Here is a 19,191-nt window from a genome sequence, read left to right on the forward strand (position 1 = left end):
TTTGCTCCAATTCACATCTACGTTTTATAAAATAATGTCACAATGCAAAATGGTGGAGCTCACCACTCCACCACCGGGGAGAGCATTGTTTTTCTACCCCTTTTGATCACTCCCATATTCCACTCCCACTCCCTCCCTCCACCACCACCACCACCAGTAGCAGTAGCCAACATGATGAGAAAAATACGCAGGGCATTTCACTTTTGTTTCCCTCTCCTACGAAAAAGATGCCGCTTCAAGGGGCCCCTTTTGTTGCTCATACTATGCCAGGGTCCAATGCAGATCGAAAATGTACCACTCCAGGTTTCGAGCAGATTTCGTGCAGATTTTGGTAGAAAGAGGGGGCAATTATTGGGTGCCCTGCTCCGAGCATGTCTGCCTTGCCTTGCCTTCTTCCATGTCCATAGATAAGCTAGCTGCCACTTCCTCGAAACATGGCTCAACGGGGCCCTCTGCTCAGATCAGTGACTAGACTAACCTCCATGATCAGTTTCTTTTTCCTGAAAGAAATCCGTGATCACTTTACTGTCTGCGGTTCAATGACACACTATTTCTGTTTAGTAGTACCTCTAATAAGAATGCCACCTTTCTCCAAGACTAGTAAGAGTTTGAACTAGTAGCAGAACAATATGTTTCTAGTTTCTAGACATGTACAACCAGAAGCCACCAGTTCTAAGCGCTGATTCATGTTCGGATTTTGAATATTTTACCTAGCTGGAATAGACAATGTCAACTTGAGCAACCACTTGCCTCAGGCTGGACTGAATTTTTGACAGCTTAATGTACAAGCTTGCCCCACCAAACCATGCCAAAGCAAGCACAAGGAGCAAGCAAAAGGTTAAAAAAAATGCCAAGTTAAAATCTACAATTCAGAGGAGGAAAAGAAAGGGAAATGGGGGGCAAGAGCGCTCGAACTCGGTGATCAATTAATCCCTCTTATGCGCCGAATTACTGTTACAAACACCAAGATTACAACACGAGGACTGGACATACAGGAATCATCCCAAGGCTCACGAGAGGGAGAGAGAGGAGCAAATCATCCACAGATCAGGTCGGCCTCCCGCTTCAGGAGCACGGTGATTAGCAGCGAGCAGAGCATACCGAGCAGGAGCGAGCCAGCCTAGAGGAGGAAGAAGGGAGGGGAAGCCTAGAAGCGGTCACGGCCGGCTGGTCGGCGACTGCACGGGGAAGAGCGGGAGCAGCCTGGGCGGCGCCTGCAGGTCGCCGCCGGGGCCCGCATTGCCGCGCGGGGACGGGTGGAGGTAGAACCCCTTCTCGGCGATGGCGCGGTCCTCGGCGGCCGCGGCCTCCTCGGACCCCGGCAGCGGCGGCAGCGGCGTGACGGGGCTCCCCAGCGCCAGCGACGGGAAGTCCAGCATGCTCGGCGACAGCACCTCCAGACCGCGCGGCGAGAACCCCCGCGGGGAGAACCCGTTGCCCGCGGAGCCGCCGGCGGCGAAGGCGGCGGCGGCAGGGAGCAGCGGGCACAGCATCTTGAGGCTCTTCATGCTGCTCCGCCGCTCGTAGAGCTTGAAAGCCGGCTTCTTGGGCCCCGTGGGCGCCGGTGCCGGCTTCTGCGGGGCCGGCGGAGACGACTGTGCCCCGCCCGCCGCCGCGGCCGCCGCGGTCTCCGGCGTGCCGGTGAGGATCTGGACCACCTGCTTGAAGGAGGTGGTGTCCGCCTGGACGAAGGTGGTGGGGAAGGGGTTGGACGGGTCCGCCGACGCCTGTGGCAGCGGCATCGGCATCGGCAGCGCGGCGGCCACCGGCGAGGGCGGCGCCGGGCGCTCCTGGGCGGAGGTGGCTGCGCCGGCGTCCATGAGAAAAATGTCGCCTTTGGCAGCAGGCTTGGCTGGCTTCTCTTGGGAGTGAGAAAGACGGGGGGTAGAGAGAGAAACAGGGGGGTTTTATGGGCTTTTCGGGGATTGGAATTTTGGAGCTTTGGGATCTGGAATTTCAACTGCTGGGGAGATGAGAATTGAGATGAGTGCTTTGTTTTGCTTTGCTTTTGTTTCGGCCTGGAATATATGAATAAAATTGTGTGTGTGTGTGTGGTGTGGCTCAGATCTGACTTCTGAGAGGATGCAAACACCAGCCGGCACTCGAGACTTGTACCAGTAGGTCAATTTCGTCAGGATGGCTGGCTCTGCAGGTGAGCTGGATGGATGTGTTTTTGAATTTCATGTAGATTCTGTCCTTCTCCCCTAACAATATATTTGATGTAGATTCCGTCCTCCCTTTGAATAAGATGGACGACAGCACTGTTCGGCTGAATGTGATGAACTAGTACGTGTAAAATGAGGAAGGCTGTATTGTGGGAATGCGGGTACTCCACTTGGTACGTGACTACGTGTTGAGAGGAGAAGCCGTACAGATTTTATTTTTTGAATGGTTTTACCTATTCATACAGAGTTACATCTTTAGAGATGAATTTTTCTCAAATCTTTTTTAGGTCTATGCTTTAAAATATGTAGAGCTTGTTCTCAGTGGAAAAGGAAGATATGCGGACTCTGAGGAAACATATATGCGTTTGCTTGGGTTTGGAAGGTTTCCATAAAAAGGTGGCGTTTTCTTAGTAGAAAAAAGACATAACGTATGAACAACTTTTAAACTACTCGAGAAGAGACACCAGCCGTTTGCAAACTCCTTGAGAAAAGATCTTGGTGGAAGAGTGTGTTCGGAGCCCACATTGCACGGGTTGTTTTCTTTTTTCTTTTTGAAATAATACACACGGGTTGTTTTCACGAGTCCATGGGCGTAGTCACTCTTTCTTCACTACTTGTGTCCTTCCAAGAGCGCAAAGCGTGCACCATTTTGTCCAAGGCATCCATCAATTTGTCCAAACCTTTCCTTTATGCTTTATGTCGTTAGACCCATTTAGCTTTATCTGAAGCACGTTTGTTCCATAGGTGGCGAGTTGGAGTTGCACCGGGGAGAGCTGTGGGCGGCAACTAAACAGACGCTAAATTCCATTGCTTGTTAAAACTTTTAATGATTTTTTCCATGGTCACTCAATCAATTTATCGTAAATAATAATAAGCTTGTGTAAAAACTTTTCATTTTATTATTTCACCCATGATTTATGTGTATATTTCTATTGTCGTTCCATACAAGTGTAAGTGTCGTTGTCTGACCAGCCCAGCAAGCAAGTCGAGACCGGAAATTGATGAGGACCATGCCAAGGTAGCTTCAGCAAAGCTGGAGCAATCGGCCGGGCGCATTGACTGGAAGGGTTGCTAAATCGGCGCACGGCCCCGATCCATCATGGTTCGGTTCTCTCCCTGTGGTTCCACCACGTTTGTCTCTTAGTTTCAAAGGTTGGGCTTGACCAGTTTGCTGCATAAAAGGACGCTGACTGCACCATCTCTCCTACTAATTACAACGACAACTTCAACATCATCAATAATATAATTGATATGCAATCTAGCTTCCGGAGCATGCTACCCGATCTGTTGCGGCCATCTTTTGGACAGGTTGCTATATATGTTCGGTCTGTTCGGCTGGACTTATAAGCCGGCTGAAAAGCTGAAACGGCTGATTTATTGTGAGAGAAAAACACTGTTCGGTGGCTGATAAGTTGAAGCGAACAGGCTGGTTATCACTACTCCTCCAAAGTTAAAAGAACACACTTCATGGATCCAAGCTGGTCAATAAACTGGCTAAGAAAAACTAAGATGGTATATAGTCCAGCAGTTCAGCTCATGCTCTATAAAAACTTTCATTTGAAAAAAAAAGAATGTTCTATAGAAAATTTGTAGTAAAAATCACGTTTTGTTGCCTTAAGAAGTACTGGGCTTAAATGATTTTCATGTCCAATAAACTGGTTAAGCGAATTTCATGCCCATTTTGATCTTTTTTTTTGGAGACTGAATTTGGCATAGATATATACTGTACTCGAGATGAGCACATCAGAACGCCGTTACATATACAGTGGTGGTGTACATTTTTTTTTTAGATAATGAGTGGTGGTGTACATAAAAAAGGAAGACACGGCGTTGCATCACGGTACGTGGTACAGCAACTTGTTTTGGCCGTAGACGCCGGTACAGCAAGTAGTCAATACTAATGTACGAAACCGAGTGTACAAATTCCGACCGTTAAGCAAGCAGGACCGGATCCCAGTCACTGATGAACAAATCGGGAAGAAGCTTGTCGACCAGCCGGAGCGGCGCCCTACTACTACATTTGAGATGTCACATGCATGTAGTGCCCGTTCGCCGTGTTCCCCGGTTCCTGGACCTGCACTGACCTGACCAATGCGCGCATGGCTGGTTTCTCCCTCTCCCGGAATGGACCGACGGCGACCCCTGCTTGGTTTAATGGCCTTGTTGGTTGCATCCTTGCATTGCATGGCCTGGAGCTAGCAAGACGACGGCAGTGATGGAGGCAGTGGGCATGGACGGCATGCATGCATGGGCTGATGAGGAGGCATGGAGTCCAAAAACATGGTGGAAGCTAGTAGCATTGACTTGGAGGAGACCTCGAGTGAGTCTGCTTGCATTGCATGTCTGCGTGTACCGCAACCAGACCCCAAGGGTACCATAATGGTAGGGGGGGAAGCGCTGCCTCGCTCCCGGCCTCATATCGCAACAGGTACACGGGAGAAGCAACCCCATAGGGGACCTTCAGCATCTTTGGTTCTTGGTGACGTTATCGTGGGTTCGTGGGTGGCCACCACTGTTCATAGAGGCAAGAGCTCAGCAGTACCCAACAATATCTAATTCCTTCCCTTGCTGGATGATCAGTCGCAGTTTCAGTTTGGGCATCCGTGGTACGCCAAGACGGTAGCCGTAGCGAAAGAGTGTGTGTGTCTCAAGACGCGGGAGTGAGGACAGCTAGGACAGGGGAGCCGAGGATTTTTAGATAGGGGTAGGACAATCAAAGGCCCGCACTTTTCAACGTGCGCCAGTGTGTGATTTGACTTTGGGAGCCATCCCTGCCCCTGCCCCTCTTCCTCGTGGGCTCCTGTTCCTCTCGCTGCCGGCCGGCCGGCCGGCTCCCATCCCGCTCCGCGCCTGCGTGCACGGCTGCACGCAGCCGCAGCCGCAGGTGGAGTGGAGTGGCTTTTGCTTTCTTTCTTTCTTTTCTTTATTCCATCTCCGCCGTCCTCCTGCCCTCTCTGAAGCCAAGTACGATCCCATCCCCTGCCTTTGGCGTCCTCTTTCCGTCAGTTCAGAACTGAAGACAGAAAAGATTATTGTATTCCTTCCCGGTTCACACTGAGACAGGCTGAGATAGCGAGATGGCTTCGCCCATGCGTCGTCGTGGTAATGGACGCTGGCCTCGCCGGCTCGTCCTCCTCGCTCCAGTCGAATCGAACCCCTGCATGGACGCATGGGCATGGTGCTGCATGTCCCCGCTGAACTGAAATAGTTGACGCCTGAAAATTGTGGACACTTTTCTGCAGGCTCGCGGCAGCCGAGGAGCGGCCGCAAAGCCGGGGCTCTGCCCTGTTCGCAGTACGGCGCACGCAAATTCAGATGAGCGGCGCGGAAGACAGGGCCGTCGAGCTGCGCTAGCATACGATTACGATGTGATTCAGTTGGGGACGTGGACAAGGCCTAGCTTCTGCTTGCGTAGGATAGCACAAAGTTGCAACGCGGCTTTTGCGTAAAGCGATCTTGGCGACATTTTACATTCAGGAGAAAGCGACGATGCAGGTGCGTGAGACTGATCAGGTACCCTGCTGCCGGTACACGATTGTATTACTTCTGGTATCGCTGACCTGCCTGATTCTGCACAGATTCATTGGCTGAATGTGATCAATCAAGTAGAAAAATCAAGACGATGATGGTTAGGCATCATGAATTCGTGCAGACAAAGCGAGGAACCGGTGTCCTGGTAAAATACGTTCTTCGGCCCAGCAGCCCACGTACATATGTTGGGCCGTGCAAACGGCCCGGTTGTGTGTGTAAATTTCGGCCTGCATTCTTTGTAAGCACGCAGATCATCTTTCATGCAGGCTTCCACAGTTTGGGATCACACATATGCACAGATCATAATCGTCGAATTCAGCAGAAACGAAAATTCCCCAACCAAAAAATACGCTCAGCTTATATAAAGTACAATTTTGTTTTCAATACAGAATCTTGTCGACCAAATTATAAATGAACAAACATGGCGATCAATCAATCAAGAACAATAATAATAGTTGCATTGGGTTTGTACGTATCGTCGTAGCGCCGCCTCCTCCGCCGCCGCCGCCGTCGGCCGACGTCAAGCTGTGCTGTGCGCGAGCAAAGAAGGCAGGCAGGCGGATGGATCCCCATGGACGCACGGATGGATCAGTTGGTGTTGCGGGCGCAGCGGGTGATGACGGAGCACCCGCGGCGGTAGGGGTTAGCGGCCTTCTGCGCGCCGGCGCCGCAGTTGCTGTAGTAGGAGCGGCCGCGCTGGTTGCAGGGCACCTGGTCCGCCCGCAGCGCTGCGTAGCTGATGTACCGGTTCCGGGGCTGCCGCGCCGCCAGCGTCCGCCGAACGATCTCCTCGCCCGCGCCGACGCCGCTCAGCCCGAGCTCCTCCGCCTCGTCCACGCCGCACTCGCCCACGGCGCCCGAGCACTGCTTCTTCCCCGCCGCAAGGGCGTCCAGCGCGCCCATGTCCGGCACGCCCGCCGAGGCCGGCCGCACGGCCAGGAGCGCCGCCGCCGCTGCCACCACGAGCGTAAACAGCACGAGCCGAACCGCCGCCATTGGGTGTCTGGTTCTCTTTCTTCGAGCTGGGTGTCTGCAGAATGCAGATAGCTTGCTCCCTGCCTTCTTCTCTCTGTGAAGGGGAGGAGGAGGGGGAGATGAAAAGGACGACAGGGGAGGACATTTGGAGGGGAAGCCGCTGGACGGGAGACAATCCAGGGCGGCCGCACGCTGCCATGGACGTGCGCCCGCCCGTCGCGGTCTCGCCCCGCCTCGGCGTTGGCGTTCTAGCCTTCCCCTGCATGGATGAAGGTTTGCATGCGCTGCTGGTTATTTGGTGCCCAAGCTAGCCTAATTTTGGTGGTGCCGGTGGCTAGTAGTTCTCCCATCCTAGGCTTAACATGCGGTGTGCATAAGACGGAAAGAAACTTAAAATAGAAATTAATTTTGGATATCAGCACTTTTATAACTATCAAAATCGAGTAAAATTCAGTCTGCACCAACTAAACTGACATTTGTTTATGCAAACTCAACCTCAATGATGAGGTTTGAAGGTGACACGTGTGTTTCCTGACTGTTTGGTTCGTGTAGTGGAGATCAACATAAGGATACCAAGTGCATTTTCGATGGAATGGGAAAAAAAATAGAGGTACGTTACTTGTTTTCTCCCTTCTTATAAGTCTTGTTGCCTCGACTGCTGATCCAACCTAGAGTTTAGGGTCTTTGAACTGCAAATAAGATCGAATCGCCTGCTAATCTCCTCCCACTTTCATTTAGGAGGAAATTCCTTATTTTACACTAGAAGATAACTTAATTCCTTTCTTGACATTGAAAATTTCCTATCCTTTATATGACACCGAGTTCTAACTTTCATCTTTTATTTGGTATTTTCGTCACTTTTGTTAGTTAAGTTGGACACAACGACCACCAAATTACCTATAAAATTCATGAAACTTGTTATGGTCATTTAACAAATGAAGATGAATCCATCTTTCTTAAAACTGCATGTGTACCTTTGCAGTTTTCAAATTAAAATTCATCAAATTATGCTACTTCTGAAGCATATTTGAATTTTTATGGCACCAAAATACTTTCCAAAAATTATGGGAAAACAACTAATTTTCCGTAGATGAGATGTAGTCATTTATAAAATTAGTTTCCTTCATAAGTAACATAGAAAATTATGAGGTTCTTCTAAATAATTTAATAAGTTATTGCATATGATGTGAAAAATATTTGTTATATTTCTATAATTTTTTTAGAACTGTTTGGGTGCATTTAAAATTTAGATAATTTGTAAAAGTAGCCTATTTGGTGAATTTTTAATAGAGTAAATTAAGGAAAAATTATTATAGAGTAAATCCGAGTATTTCATGGACCTCGTAAAAATTTATCTTTTAGATATGAACCAGTTCTTCAAAGTAACTAACAAATTAAATTGAGTAAGTTTCAGTTTCCAATTACTAAGCCAATTCCCGTTTTTGTACATAACAATGATTAATGCCAATAGAGTCATGTGTCATGCACTAAAATTGTAAATTGTAGAATTAACATTATAAATTGTTCCATGCATGTTCTAAATTCATATTTTGTTAAAGCAATGATATGTTTAGGGCGTGCCCTATGAATTATAAAAAAGCCCAATGCTATTTGAACTTCTTTTATTCTAGAAAAAGGGTTGATGCTATTTGACTATTTAATAATCGTAAGTTTGCATTTACCTTAAACAGTTTCTTATGCTTGTTTGTTTGTCATCTTCATCTAGATCTTTTTGATGTTCTTACTGTGTTCTTACTATTAACAGGATACAGAGTTATCATATTCATCATGCTACTTCTCTTCTCTTCAAGCTCACCTACCAGTTGAAGCGTCCCTACTTAAGCGGAGACTAAATATGATACAAATACCAGTCCCAAGAGGCTGATAACACATTTATTCAACAGATGGTTCACGAACCGTATAACTCCTGAGGGAGCGGGCGCAAAAGCCACGCCAAAACGATAAGTAAAACAACAACGGTAACGATCCAAGCTACTGTCGAGATGAACCTAGACAACACTCGGGACTATGCGCCAGCGGAAGCATCCTGCAAAGGGCCAACACCACAGGTAACGTTGGGTGCAAAAACGACCACCTACTCGATGTCCTCGGCACCGGAGTCCAGGTCTTCCTCTGAAGCAACAAAATAAGGGTGAGTACAAACGTACTCAACAAGTCCAACCACACCAACGGAGGGGGAATAACAAGAATATGCACAACTCATAACAAGGATAAGGCTAAGGTTCATTTGCAATAAAGCTATATTTTTAACACATGCAAGGGTTCACTTTCAAAAGGGTTTTCGCAAAGCATTTATTTAGTGACCGGATAATTGAGTGGGGTTTATCCTACACAAAGGATCCAAATTTTAGTGCTATCAGACTCCCCGTCCGCGGTAGCTCACGGCACAACTGCCAGGCACTTCCAAAATCCAACACACGCCATGAAAACCATCCATCTCCCAAACACTAGTTATGTGCCCAAACCGTAACTCATCCAATACCGTGGACACGGCTATTTGAATAGGTTTTAACTCTGTAGAGGTGTACACTTTACCCACAAATAGGGTACTGCAGCACGATCACCTTAGTCTCAATGCGGATCCTATCAAAGCCATTACCCACCTTAGCTAAACCTGACTAGCCAACACGGAAACAACCAAGGGTTAATGACCTACCAACGAGATCTTAACTGGGACCTAAGTCACAAAGACTCACTCCTTTTCCATGATCTTTCGTTGCTCACCAGCTCTCCTGATGGCTAAGAGACTAGCTAGTGGGATTTATGCTAAACCTTTGCCGCATACAAAGGTCGAGTGGTTGCACGATAAATTGGGTTAGGCAAGATGACACATCAACTCAGTCCTTAATTGTCATATGGATATCTCCCAACCTACTCAACCACTAAGGTACGAGCCTAACTTGGCATTTCACAAAAGAAACACCCATCCATCTCATCTAAGCATTTTCCTACTTTTATTTCCCGAAACCCGTTTACTTCCTTTAAAACACTCACACCTTTATTCTGGATGAGACACATTGTAGTCATAATTGGATTGTAATAAAATAAGTAACAAGGTTCTAAGCATTCTAGCGGTGATTATCATCCAAACAAGGCATATTATATTTAGAGATAATTCTTGGACATTAAGGAAGAATCGTAACAGTCAAGGGGTGGCTATCCAACCGGTTTCAGCAATAAAACAATATGCAATTTATAAAACTAGCTAATAGGTTGTGTTTGAAAAACTGGGATAAATATGCATCAAAAGGTGAGATTGGACTTGCTGTCCTCAAAGCCTTCCGGGAGTTCCTGCTCGCGGTATGGATCCTCGAGCTCCGGTTTGAGTTCCTGCTGAGGTACTGGTATAAAATCCCAGCCATCTGGCACTTTACTAGGGGTATAACAACTGGGCTCCTTCCTAGTTTTCATGAACTTAACTGGCATTTGTATCTAGTTGTTTGTACAAATGTTGTTAGATAAAGACACATGTTCAAAAATTGAACATTGTGAAGTAGAGTATTTTGAAATGGATGCTATTAACTTCTTCACACGAATAATGGAGATGCTAGTAACTTAACCGATTTTTTTGAAGGAATGACATGCATCTCTCTCTCCACCTCTTTGGCGTACAGGATACTGATTCATTATAAAGATTTACACATCCCACTTTCTAGGATTGAGAATCTCGACAAATCAACCGGACAAAACCAAAAAAAATGTTATTTTGACGCGAGCCCTAAAACTCAGAAGCAAACTAAACCTGCATCCCAACTAACGAAACGTAATCAAGTTTAATAGCCAACATCGATCAATTCGAAGTCCTGGGCACACGATGATCAAGAATATCAAACTAGAATCGCTGCTCCACCGATTATCAGGCACGCCAGAACGCCACCCCTCAAGGCTACTGCGGACGACGGCGACGGTGGCGACGACGTCCCGTTCGTGCTAGCAGGCGCGGGCGCGGGCACCGGCGCCAGCGACGGAGATGAAGCGTTCTTCCCCGACGACGGTGGCGGTGGAGGCGACGCACGCGGAGCAGGTGTCGTAGCAACGGAAGGAGGCGAGGTCGTTGGCGACGAGGACGACTTCGGTGGCGAGGGCGGCCGCGGCGACGCGCGTGGAGCAGGTGTAGCAACGGGAGACGGAGATGTCGGCGACGATGATGATTTTGGCGGCGGTGGCGTGAGCGAAGGCGACGACGGCGCGTTGCCGCCGTTGTTGCGGACGGCGAGGACGACGACGATGAGGCGCTCGCCGGCCTTGCACCGGCCCGTGTCGGCGCTGATGAAGAAGTAGGGCCCGGAGCTGTTGAACACGAAGCGGGAGTCGCCGCCGCCGAGGCGGAGGATGGGCTCCGTGGTGTTGCAGGCATCGTAGTGGCTCTGGCTCACCACCAGCACCGCGTCCACGTCCTTGTTGTACCTGAACACTGCACAGCACGCGCACGACACGACCGGTCATCACTCAAACGCCCATGGTGAAGGTGAAGAGGCGAGGAGAAGGCCGCTCACCAAGGGTGTCGTTGACCTGGAAGCGGTTGCGCTCCGCCCAGGCGTTGAAGGGCTCGGCGGGGTCCGGCGCCCACCCGCCGCGGCCGCCGACGTGGAAATCGCGCCCCTCAGCGCAGGAGCTCGCCGCCAGGAGCACGGCGAACATGGCCGCCAGAGCCGCCACTCCGACGATCGGCCGTGCCATCGCCTCGCCTGCTCGATTGCGCGAAGTTCAATTCCTAGATGGCTACCAAACTCCGATCCCTCTAGCACTAGTGACCACTGTAAATCTACCGCCTAGCGTGTTGCTAGAGCTGACTAACCCGGCCGGCGTCTGAATCTGAGCCTGGTCTGGTCTTGGTGAGTCTGTGATGGTCTTGGTGTCCATGGTTTCTGCATGTATTTATACACGAGGGTCAGGTGATGTTACCGTTGGGGGTGCATTGCATTAGTGAGGCAGCAATTAGCTGTGACCGGGCGTTACCGATGCTGAGCTTTACCCAGCGCCAAGGAGTTACGCCATTCCTTTACCTCTTTGACGAAGAAATCGGCTGGCATGTTGTAACGGCGCAGTGTGCCCACTGCACACAGGAACCGCCACAACGGTCATCAGTTTGACTAGCCATAGGCCTCAATGGGCCGGTGTTTGTTGTAGGCTAGGGGTAGACTAATCAAGTTTAAGTGGGCTGTCATGGCCTTCCAAGCCCAGTGCGAACAAGGCCGTCCTTTTTCTAGTTGGCCCGATCCAAGCTAGCAAAGATGCAACAATCAACAAAACCAATGGGCTCACCGCCGGCTAAACCTCACAGACAGCGGCCCATCCTTTCTTGTTCAGTTTTTTTTTTCATTTTCGTCTGGTTGCACTGTTCTGCCGCGCGTAACAGTACAAGAGTGCAGGCAGTACTGCAATGTACAGAAGCAATCAAAATCGTTTCTCCCGTCTGATAAATTTCTCTCTGCATTCGCGGCGGCAGACCGGCGGGTATAACCTACACGGCCATGCCGTCCTTCTGTGCTTGCGCCTGACGGACGGCGTTGGAATGTAGACTGTAGAGGCATGGTCGCATGGAGCCGCGCCATTCTCTCCACTCGGGCAACTCCCATGCTCATCAAACCCCTTGCTCGTTCCCAGCATCTACCATCTGATTCTGATGTGTGTTTCATTCACCTCCGAATCCGAAAGGGAGAAAAAAAACAGAATTGGGAAAGGGAAAAGGCGATTCAGTATGGCAGTACAGCTGGGCAGCAGGGCAAATTCCCTGGTGTTGCTGCCTCCGGTGCGCCATTAACACTGTTGCTGCGACGCTCGGACAGTCCTCGCTCATCATCAAGGCTTTTCACTGTTGGCCAGCTCAATGCGCATTCAAGGCATTGCCTTGCCCGTGGATCTACTACTGCCACCGGTACTGCACTGCACTTTACTCCTACTCCTCCTTGGTGGTGATCAAGTGTTGTAGTAATGGTAAACACCAAAGAAAGCAGCCTGCAAGCCTTGCAGCGAAGCCAAAGATTTTTTTTGCTAACGAAGATGTCTTGATCTACCATGCATTGCATTTGCAGCTAGTAGCTTTATGTGCGATGTGCATAAGAAGAAAGGAGGCAGGCAGCCATGCAGGAGCAGCAATATATGCAGCTTGCACAGTTGCACGCAAGATCATCAGTGAGAGCCTGAGAGGACGATGCATTCTGTGGGGTGGAGGAGCTAGCTGTAGTTACTCCAAGGTGTGACTTGTGCCGGTGGACGGTGGAGGTTGCCCTGTCCTCCTGACGCCGGCCGGCCAAGTTGGCGAGGCGGTAAGAGCACCGAGATTTGGCGCATCTCTCTGCTGCTCCTGCGACGCGCAATGACTGCTCGGCTGCCGTGTCCGAGGCTCCAGCGATCGAGCGCATCCTGTGCATGCGGCGCAAGTGTTGGAGGGACGGCGACGGAGCTGGACCAACAATGGCCGGCTTCCTGGAGGAGGCGCAGGTCGGTCAACCGAGCGCGCCGTATACGCAGCGAGCGATCTGCGCACGGACACGGCGTGTGGATTCTCTGCCCGGACAGCGAATTCATCCATCAGTGTCTTTTTTTTTGCGGGTAATTCATCAGTGCCTTGGCGAGCCATTTGTGCGATCTCCATTTTTAGATCGTAATGGTCATCAAGCAAGGGGGACAACACCTCCGTCGCCAGCTACCTCCTGCCCCTGTCTGAAATCCCCCTTCAATCCTGCGATCTTCAGAGTTCAGAGTTGTCTCCATTTTTTTTTTCGAATTGGGTGACGAACTGATGATCCATAGAAAATAAGAAATGGTGAGGTGACGGATCGGTGGATTTATATTCGTGCGCATGCGCGTTGTGTGCAGTGAATTGAGGGGAGGTAGTTGCGGAGAGCAAGGACCGTGCTCTGCGGCAGTGCGCTCAAGCATGTGAAGGTCGCATGCAGAGGTCTGGTTGTGGAATAACGCGTGCCACTGTAAATATGCCCCCACGCGTCCAATTCAATTCGGCTTCGCTTCTCATCCGCAAGGACTGGATGATTGGAGGAGGATGGCTTGTACTCCAGATCTCTGCCTCTGAATTAGTAGGTGAAATACAGTTACCAGAAAGATTTATGAGCAGACGAGGAGTACTAAGAGGCTCATTTGCCTCACCAATCGTAGAAGATGCATGCTTTAACTTTCACTTTTGCAAAGTGATGGCAAAGTCTCCCTACTCCCTTTTCATGGATGGAAGAGTGCAGGTTGCACAGCACAACAGATGCGCTCTCAGTCTACGATGAGGCAGTAATAACCAGTTGGAGTACGTCCCATGAAAATCCTTAGATCCAAACGGGACCTAAACTCTCAGTTCAACACAAACTGTTCATGACAATGTTCATGACACTTCATAATCATAGAGTTGGATCAGTTGTAAGCGCTGAATCTCGGTTGATAACTAAACCAACTGCACAAGACAAAAACCAAGCTGTTCTTCAGTAAAACTGCACTGTAGACAGTGAAATGTTTTCACTGAAAAATACATGCGTTCATGGATCACACACTGAAACGAACAAGTCCAAAGATGAAGCTTATAGTATGAAACAGACCCCTCCATGGCTACACAGTACTGGCAGCACCCATAGTAACTGTTCAAAACAGCTGGGCCGACCAGCTCGCGAGCGAGAACAAATGCCCCAAGACAACACTACCCTGGACCCCTTTCACCCGGACTGTTGCAGAGGGCAAGAACTCAACAGCCTTTTATTCATTGCTGCATCAATGGCTCGTGGGGCACGATCGATCGATGCGTAGCGCGATCGACCCCGAGTCAAGAGCAGATCATGAGTCATGAAACAGCTTAAAGGCTTCAACAGATTTGCTCAGGATCGGAGTTGTTTTTTTTGCTTTCTGAAAGGATGCCTTGGTGTGGTTAGGCACAGCCTGACAGCAAGGTCCAGCTTGTTGCTGATTGCAATCTCACTGTAACAATGCCAGAATATTACTGCTCCATCCGTTCTAAATTATAAGTCATTCCAATTTTTTTGAGAGTCAAAGCATCTCAAGTTTGACCAATTTTATACAGTAAAGTACTAACATTCATGATACCAAATAGGTACCATTAATTCCTTCATTAAATATATTTTCATAGTATATCTATTCGGTGCCATAACTTTTGTGATCTTCTCTATAATTTTAATCAAATATAAAATGATTTGATTCTCCAAGCTTATAATTTGGAGCGGGAGGGAGTAGCTTTTAGTACCTCAATCGAGTGGAAAATGTGAAACCAAGTATGGAATGCAAAGCTTTCACGTGAAGACAAATCGAAATTCAAGACTCGGAAAGTCGGAATTGTACTAATTTCATGATCTCCATTTAGCTGTTTGTTTTCCAAAGGAAGTATACTAATTCCCGTAAAATTCATGAGAAGTCTTGTGTTCCAAACTCCTCAGAATCACTGAAAAATTGGTGACGTGGAGATTTCGAAGCCAATAACAAACCAATATTCAACACTGCAGATATGAACTCTGGTCAGCAAGTAGGCACGCACGGCAATGGCATGAGTAAGAACTCAGCATAAAACTCATCGATGATCCCCATTTGTTCACAGAAGAATCTCGCACAAGCTCTTGAGATCACAACCTTGGGCACCGATGCTGAAGGGGAAATACACAGTGTCATGCTCGATCGCCAACTGGAACTCGACAGATCATGCATGCAGTGCAAGTACCTGTATTTTTATATGGCTCACAACAGGAGTAAATTAAATCTGCAAAGGAGGGGAAGAAGAAGAGAGAAGAGACGAAGCGTGATGGGCTTGAAGCCTTGAACAGCGCATGCAGCAGTCTGCTCCGGCTGTGGAGGCAGGCGCACGCCTCGCCTACTCGGACGATGTATGGATGGATTGGTCGATACGTTGATGCCCGCATTGAATCCCCTCGCCAACCACCCGCGCTGCGTCACCTGCGACCTCATCAATTCACGGCGCTCGCCTTCAACTCCCCAATGGCGCCAGTCTGGTAGCTTCTGCTCCCGCTATTTATATCCACGCGCGCTGCTCGCCTCACCTCATCTCCACCAATACACAGTCCACTTCACTCCACAGCAGCAGCAGCAGAGGAGGAGGAGAGAAGCGGAGAAGCAGCTGCCATGGAGGCGCGGAAGACGGCGAGGGCTCTCCTTGCGAGCTTCGTGCTCGCGGCGTTGGCCGCGCAGGCCTTCGTCGGCGTGGTCGAGGCCCGGACCAGCCCCATGGAGAAGGCCAGCCAAGGTACGCGTCGTCTTGAGCCGAGCTCCTCTCCTGCTGCAACGGTAGCTAGGTATGCATGCAGTAACAATGTGTGGCTGCCGTGCAGGTGACGTGAAGAAGCCGGACTGCGTGCCGGGAGTGGACCCGCACACCTTCCCCGGGATCCCCGGGCACGGCGGTGGCATCACACCCGTGCCGTCCGGCGGCACGACGCCGTCCCACGGCAGCGGGTACGTGCCGACTCCGTCCCACGGCGGGGGCACCGGTGGGGCGCTGCCTTCCCCGTCCCACGGGGGCACAGGCGGGGCGCTGCCTTCCCCGTCCCACGGGGGCACCGGTGGGGAGCTGCCTTCCCCGTCCCACGGCGGCTCCGGGTCGTCGCCTTCAACTGGCGGAGGCTATGGCGGCTCTCCGTCCACCCCGTCCCACGGTGGCTCCGGGTCGTCGCCATCCACTGGTGGAGGGTACGGTAGCTCTCCGTCGACCCCGTCCCACGGCGGCGGCGGGTACGGATCTTCCCCGTCCACCGGCGGCGGGTACGGCGGTTCCCCTTCGACGCCCAGCGGCGGCGCCTACGGTGGCGGTTCCCCCTCGCCATCCCACGGAGGAGGCGCCTACGGGGGCAGCTCTTCCCCCACGCCGTCGTACGGTGGCTCCCCGTCGCACGGCGGCATCGGGACCTCGTCGCCGACGCCGTTCCTCCCCGTCGACCCCCACAGCCTCGGCTCCCTCCCCGGCTCATGCGAGTAAGCCACTAACACCATGTCACCATGCATGCATGCATGCATGCAGTCACTGACACGCGGGCCCCTCTCTCGTTTTCCTGCCACCAGCTACTGGCGGTCCCACCCGATGGAGATCTGGTCGGCGCTGGGCGGGCGGTTCCCGAGCTCGATGGGCCACTTCTTCGGCGGCGCGGGTGGCCTCGGCGGCGCGGGCGGCCTCGGCGGCGCCGCCGACCTGAGCATCCAGGACGCGCTGGCCAACACCCGGTCCGACGGCGCGGGCGCGCTGCTGCGCGAGGGCGCCGCCGCGCTGCTCAACTCCATGACCCGCGCGGGCTTCCCCTACACCACGGAGCAGGTCCGCGACGCGTTCGGGGCCGCGGCGGCCGGCGGCTCCGACAGCGCCGCAGCGGCGCAGGCGGCGGCGTTCAAGAAGGCCAACGAGGGCAAGGCGTAGAGCTAGGCAGGGGGTGTCGCGACGTGCGTGTCGTTGGAATGTGTTTAAGACGTGGTGAACTAGCTGGAAGTATTTGTTGGGCGTTGTTGAGTTGATGGTTACGTTGGTTGTGTCCGAGTCATCGAGCACAAACTTAGTGGTGTACTCGTTCGTGTTATTTTGCTGTGTTTTTCGTGTGGATCTCGGTGGATGAATGAAGCAAAACTACTACTGTCCTAGTTGGGTTCCAAAGTCTCGTACTGCGAATTCCTGATGCAGGCAACAAAGCTAGTTTTAGGAATTAGGAGTGTTTCTTTTGTGCTGTGAATCTTTACGTGTGTGTTAGGCTGTTGATACATCATGATGTTGCATGTAATCGTGCTGTTCATAAGATAAGATAAGATAGGGACACGTCGTTGACGAGCATGGGTCATGGGCGTACAGTACAGACTACATAGTACGGACTGGCATGCAGTGGAGTATTAATCGGTTCACGAGGGCCATGTTTAGTTACTCCCAACTCCCAACTTTGACACTATGCAAAAAGAAGATTCCCCATCACATCAAACTTGCGGTACATGCATGGAGTACTAAATGTAGATGAAATTAAAAACTAATTGCACAGTTTTGTTGTATTTTGCGAGACGAATCTTTTGAGCCTAATTAGTCAATATTTGGACAATAATTCACAAATACAAACGAAACGCTACAGTGTGCTACAGTGCTGTAACAGTAATTTGGCACCTCCCAAATTCCCCAACTAAACAAGGCCGAGATTTTCACCATCTCCGTACGTCATGTCAGTGCAACTGTGCGAGACGCATCTACCGTATGTGAAGCACATTAATGGGGGTGAGTAACTATGCAAAGGACACGCACAAAATGGTACCGTATACTGCAAGAGACTGCTAGTAGGCTACATGCTTCGACCTAGCAAACAGCATGGGCGATGGAGCCATGTAAAAACCAACCACATTCATTTGTTTTATGGAGGGTCGCCTGCAAGTATGTAGCACATTTTCATCAGGGAAGAAGGAAGACTGATGTGCAACACATGTTTTAGTTCCTTTTATTGTAAAGTAAGATTGTCGAGAGAGGAAGACCAGTGATGATCTTCTTGTTGTTTTCTTCTGTATATAGTTCTTTCGAGGAAGACTTCTTTGGTACAGAAATACTGTTTCTTTGAGGATTTCTTATGTACTGTTAGCAAGGAGGGGGGAGCCGAGTTTTTTTTTCTTTTTAAAAGAAAAAAGTGAGAAGGAGAGCTAGGTAGATCAGCTTGATTCTGTTGCAGCAGGCCATGTCTCGCAACTGAATCTGGGCTCGCAGATTATGCACAGTAATAATAGTAGTAGGCCTGGTCCATAATATTTTGGACCAGCTGAGGAGCACTATCAAACGGCCCGCAGTGTGCGGTTCGTGTGGCCGGCCCGTGCGGGAACGGAACACTGTGGGCCGAGCCCTGGGTTTCGTGTGCCGCTGCATATGGCCTACGAGATCTGCGGCCCATTCCCTCTCAAAATAAAAAAAGATGGGAAGTGCTAACGCTTTCGATAATTTTATTTTATCGGACGCTCCGTCACAACATTGAAAAATAACTATCGAAACATCAAAAATCAACACTTGCAACATCGAGGATTGCAACACCTTTACGTGTATGAAACATCCCGAATTGCTTCGTGCAACATTCAAAATAGGCACATTGCAACAACAAAAAAAACATCTCTTACAACATTGCAACAACGAAAGAAGAAGAGACGAAACAAAGAAAATAACTATATGCAATATCATGAACAAGTTGGTGCAACACCCGATTGCTAGCAAGTCAGACTGTTGCAAAACAGATGAAACATCAAAAGCCACCGTTGCAACATCCAAAAATAACTATTGCAACACCATGAGGTACCTATTGCAACACTCAGATCCACGACAACCAGCCTGTTGCCGAAGGTCGTCCATCATGGCCGTTGCCCGATCCTTCACCGCTCGGATCTCGCCGGGGTCGGGGAGAGGGCCACCGGAGCCGGTGCAAAACAGATGAAACATCAAAAGCTACTGTTGCAACATCCAAAAATAACTATTGCAACACTCAGATCCACGACAACCAGCCTGCCGCCGAAGGTCGTCCACCATGGCCGCCGCTCGATCCTT

At 50.2% G+C, this 19,191-nt stretch overlaps 4 protein-coding genes across 4 annotated transcripts; 1 reads left to right on the top strand and 3 right to left on the bottom strand.

Moving 5' to 3' along the window:
• Window positions 1-720: 720 nt before the first annotated feature.
• Window positions 721-2,070, bottom strand: LOC101781363 (VQ motif-containing protein 4). The gene has a single exon (XM_004968497.4). The coding sequence runs from the start codon at window positions 1,818-1,820 to the stop codon at window positions 1,158-1,160; it is 663 nt and encodes a 220-aa protein (XP_004968554.1). The 5' UTR covers window positions 1,821-2,070; the 3' UTR covers window positions 721-1,157.
• Window positions 2,071-6,073: 4,003 nt separating this feature from the next.
• On the bottom strand, window positions 6,074-6,692 carry LOC101773688 (protein RALF-like 33). Its single transcript, XM_004971693.1, has one exon. The coding sequence runs from the start codon at window positions 6,690-6,692 to the stop codon at window positions 6,285-6,287; it is 408 nt and encodes a 135-aa protein (XP_004971750.1). The 3' UTR covers window positions 6,074-6,284.
• A 3,727-nt stretch (window positions 6,693-10,419) lies between these two features.
• Window positions 10,420-11,504, bottom strand: LOC101774096 (early nodulin-like protein 2). Its single transcript, XM_004971694.3, has 2 exons — window positions 11,189-11,504; window positions 10,420-11,106 (listed from the first exon to the last, which is right to left on the bottom strand). Exons 1-2 carry the CDS (start codon window positions 11,370-11,372, stop codon window positions 10,520-10,522), a joined length of 771 nt encoding a protein of 256 aa, XP_004971751.1. The 5' UTR covers window positions 11,373-11,504; the 3' UTR covers window positions 10,420-10,519.
• A 4,123-nt stretch (window positions 11,505-15,627) lies between these two features.
• On the top strand, window positions 15,628-17,292 carry LOC101781765 (protodermal factor 1). The gene is made up of 3 exons (XM_004968498.3): window positions 15,628-15,900; window positions 15,986-16,625; window positions 16,713-17,292. The coding sequence occupies exons 1-3, from the start codon at window positions 15,780-15,782 to the stop codon at window positions 17,059-17,061; spliced, it is 1,110 nt and encodes a 369-aa protein (XP_004968555.1). The 5' UTR covers window positions 15,628-15,779; the 3' UTR covers window positions 17,062-17,292.
• Window positions 17,293-19,191: the final 1,899 nt, after the last annotated feature.

Source organism: Setaria italica, chromosome V, assembly GCF_000263155.2.
Source record: "Setaria italica strain Yugu1 chromosome V, Setaria_italica_v2.0, whole genome shotgun sequence".
Classification (NCBI taxonomy): Eukaryota; Viridiplantae; Streptophyta; class Magnoliopsida; order Poales; family Poaceae; genus Setaria; species Setaria italica.

What these genes read in the sequence shown, in the direction of transcription:
- LOC101774096 (XM_004971694.3), bottom strand. Translation starts at nt 11,372, where the DNA reads ATGGCACGGCCGATCGTCGGAGTGGCGGCTCTGGCGGCCATGTTCGCC. An exon ending in CCAGGTCAACGACACCCTTG is followed by an intron (nt 11,107 to 11,188) that starts GTGAGCGGCCTT and finishes CGTGCTGTGCAG; the next exon opens with TGTTCAGGTACAACAAGGAC.
- LOC101773688 (XM_004971693.1), bottom strand. Translation starts at nt 6,692, where the DNA reads ATGGCGGCGGTTCGGCTCGTGCTGTTTACGCTCGTGGTGGCAGCGGCG.
- LOC101781765 (XM_004968498.3), top strand. Translation starts at nt 15,780, where the DNA reads ATGGAGGCGCGGAAGACGGCGAGGGCTCTCCTTGCGAGCTTCGTGCTC. An exon ending in CATGGAGAAGGCCAGCCAAG is followed by an intron (nt 15,901 to 15,985) that starts GTACGCGTCGTC and finishes GCTGCCGTGCAG; the next exon opens with GTGACGTGAAGAAGCCGGAC. An exon ending in TCCCTCCCCGGCTCATGCGA is followed by an intron (nt 16,626 to 16,712) that starts GTAAGCCACTAA and finishes TCCTGCCACCAG; the next exon opens with CTACTGGCGGTCCCACCCGA.
- LOC101781363 (XM_004968497.4), bottom strand. Translation starts at nt 1,820, where the DNA reads ATGGACGCCGGCGCAGCCACCTCCGCCCAGGAGCGCCCGGCGCCGCCC.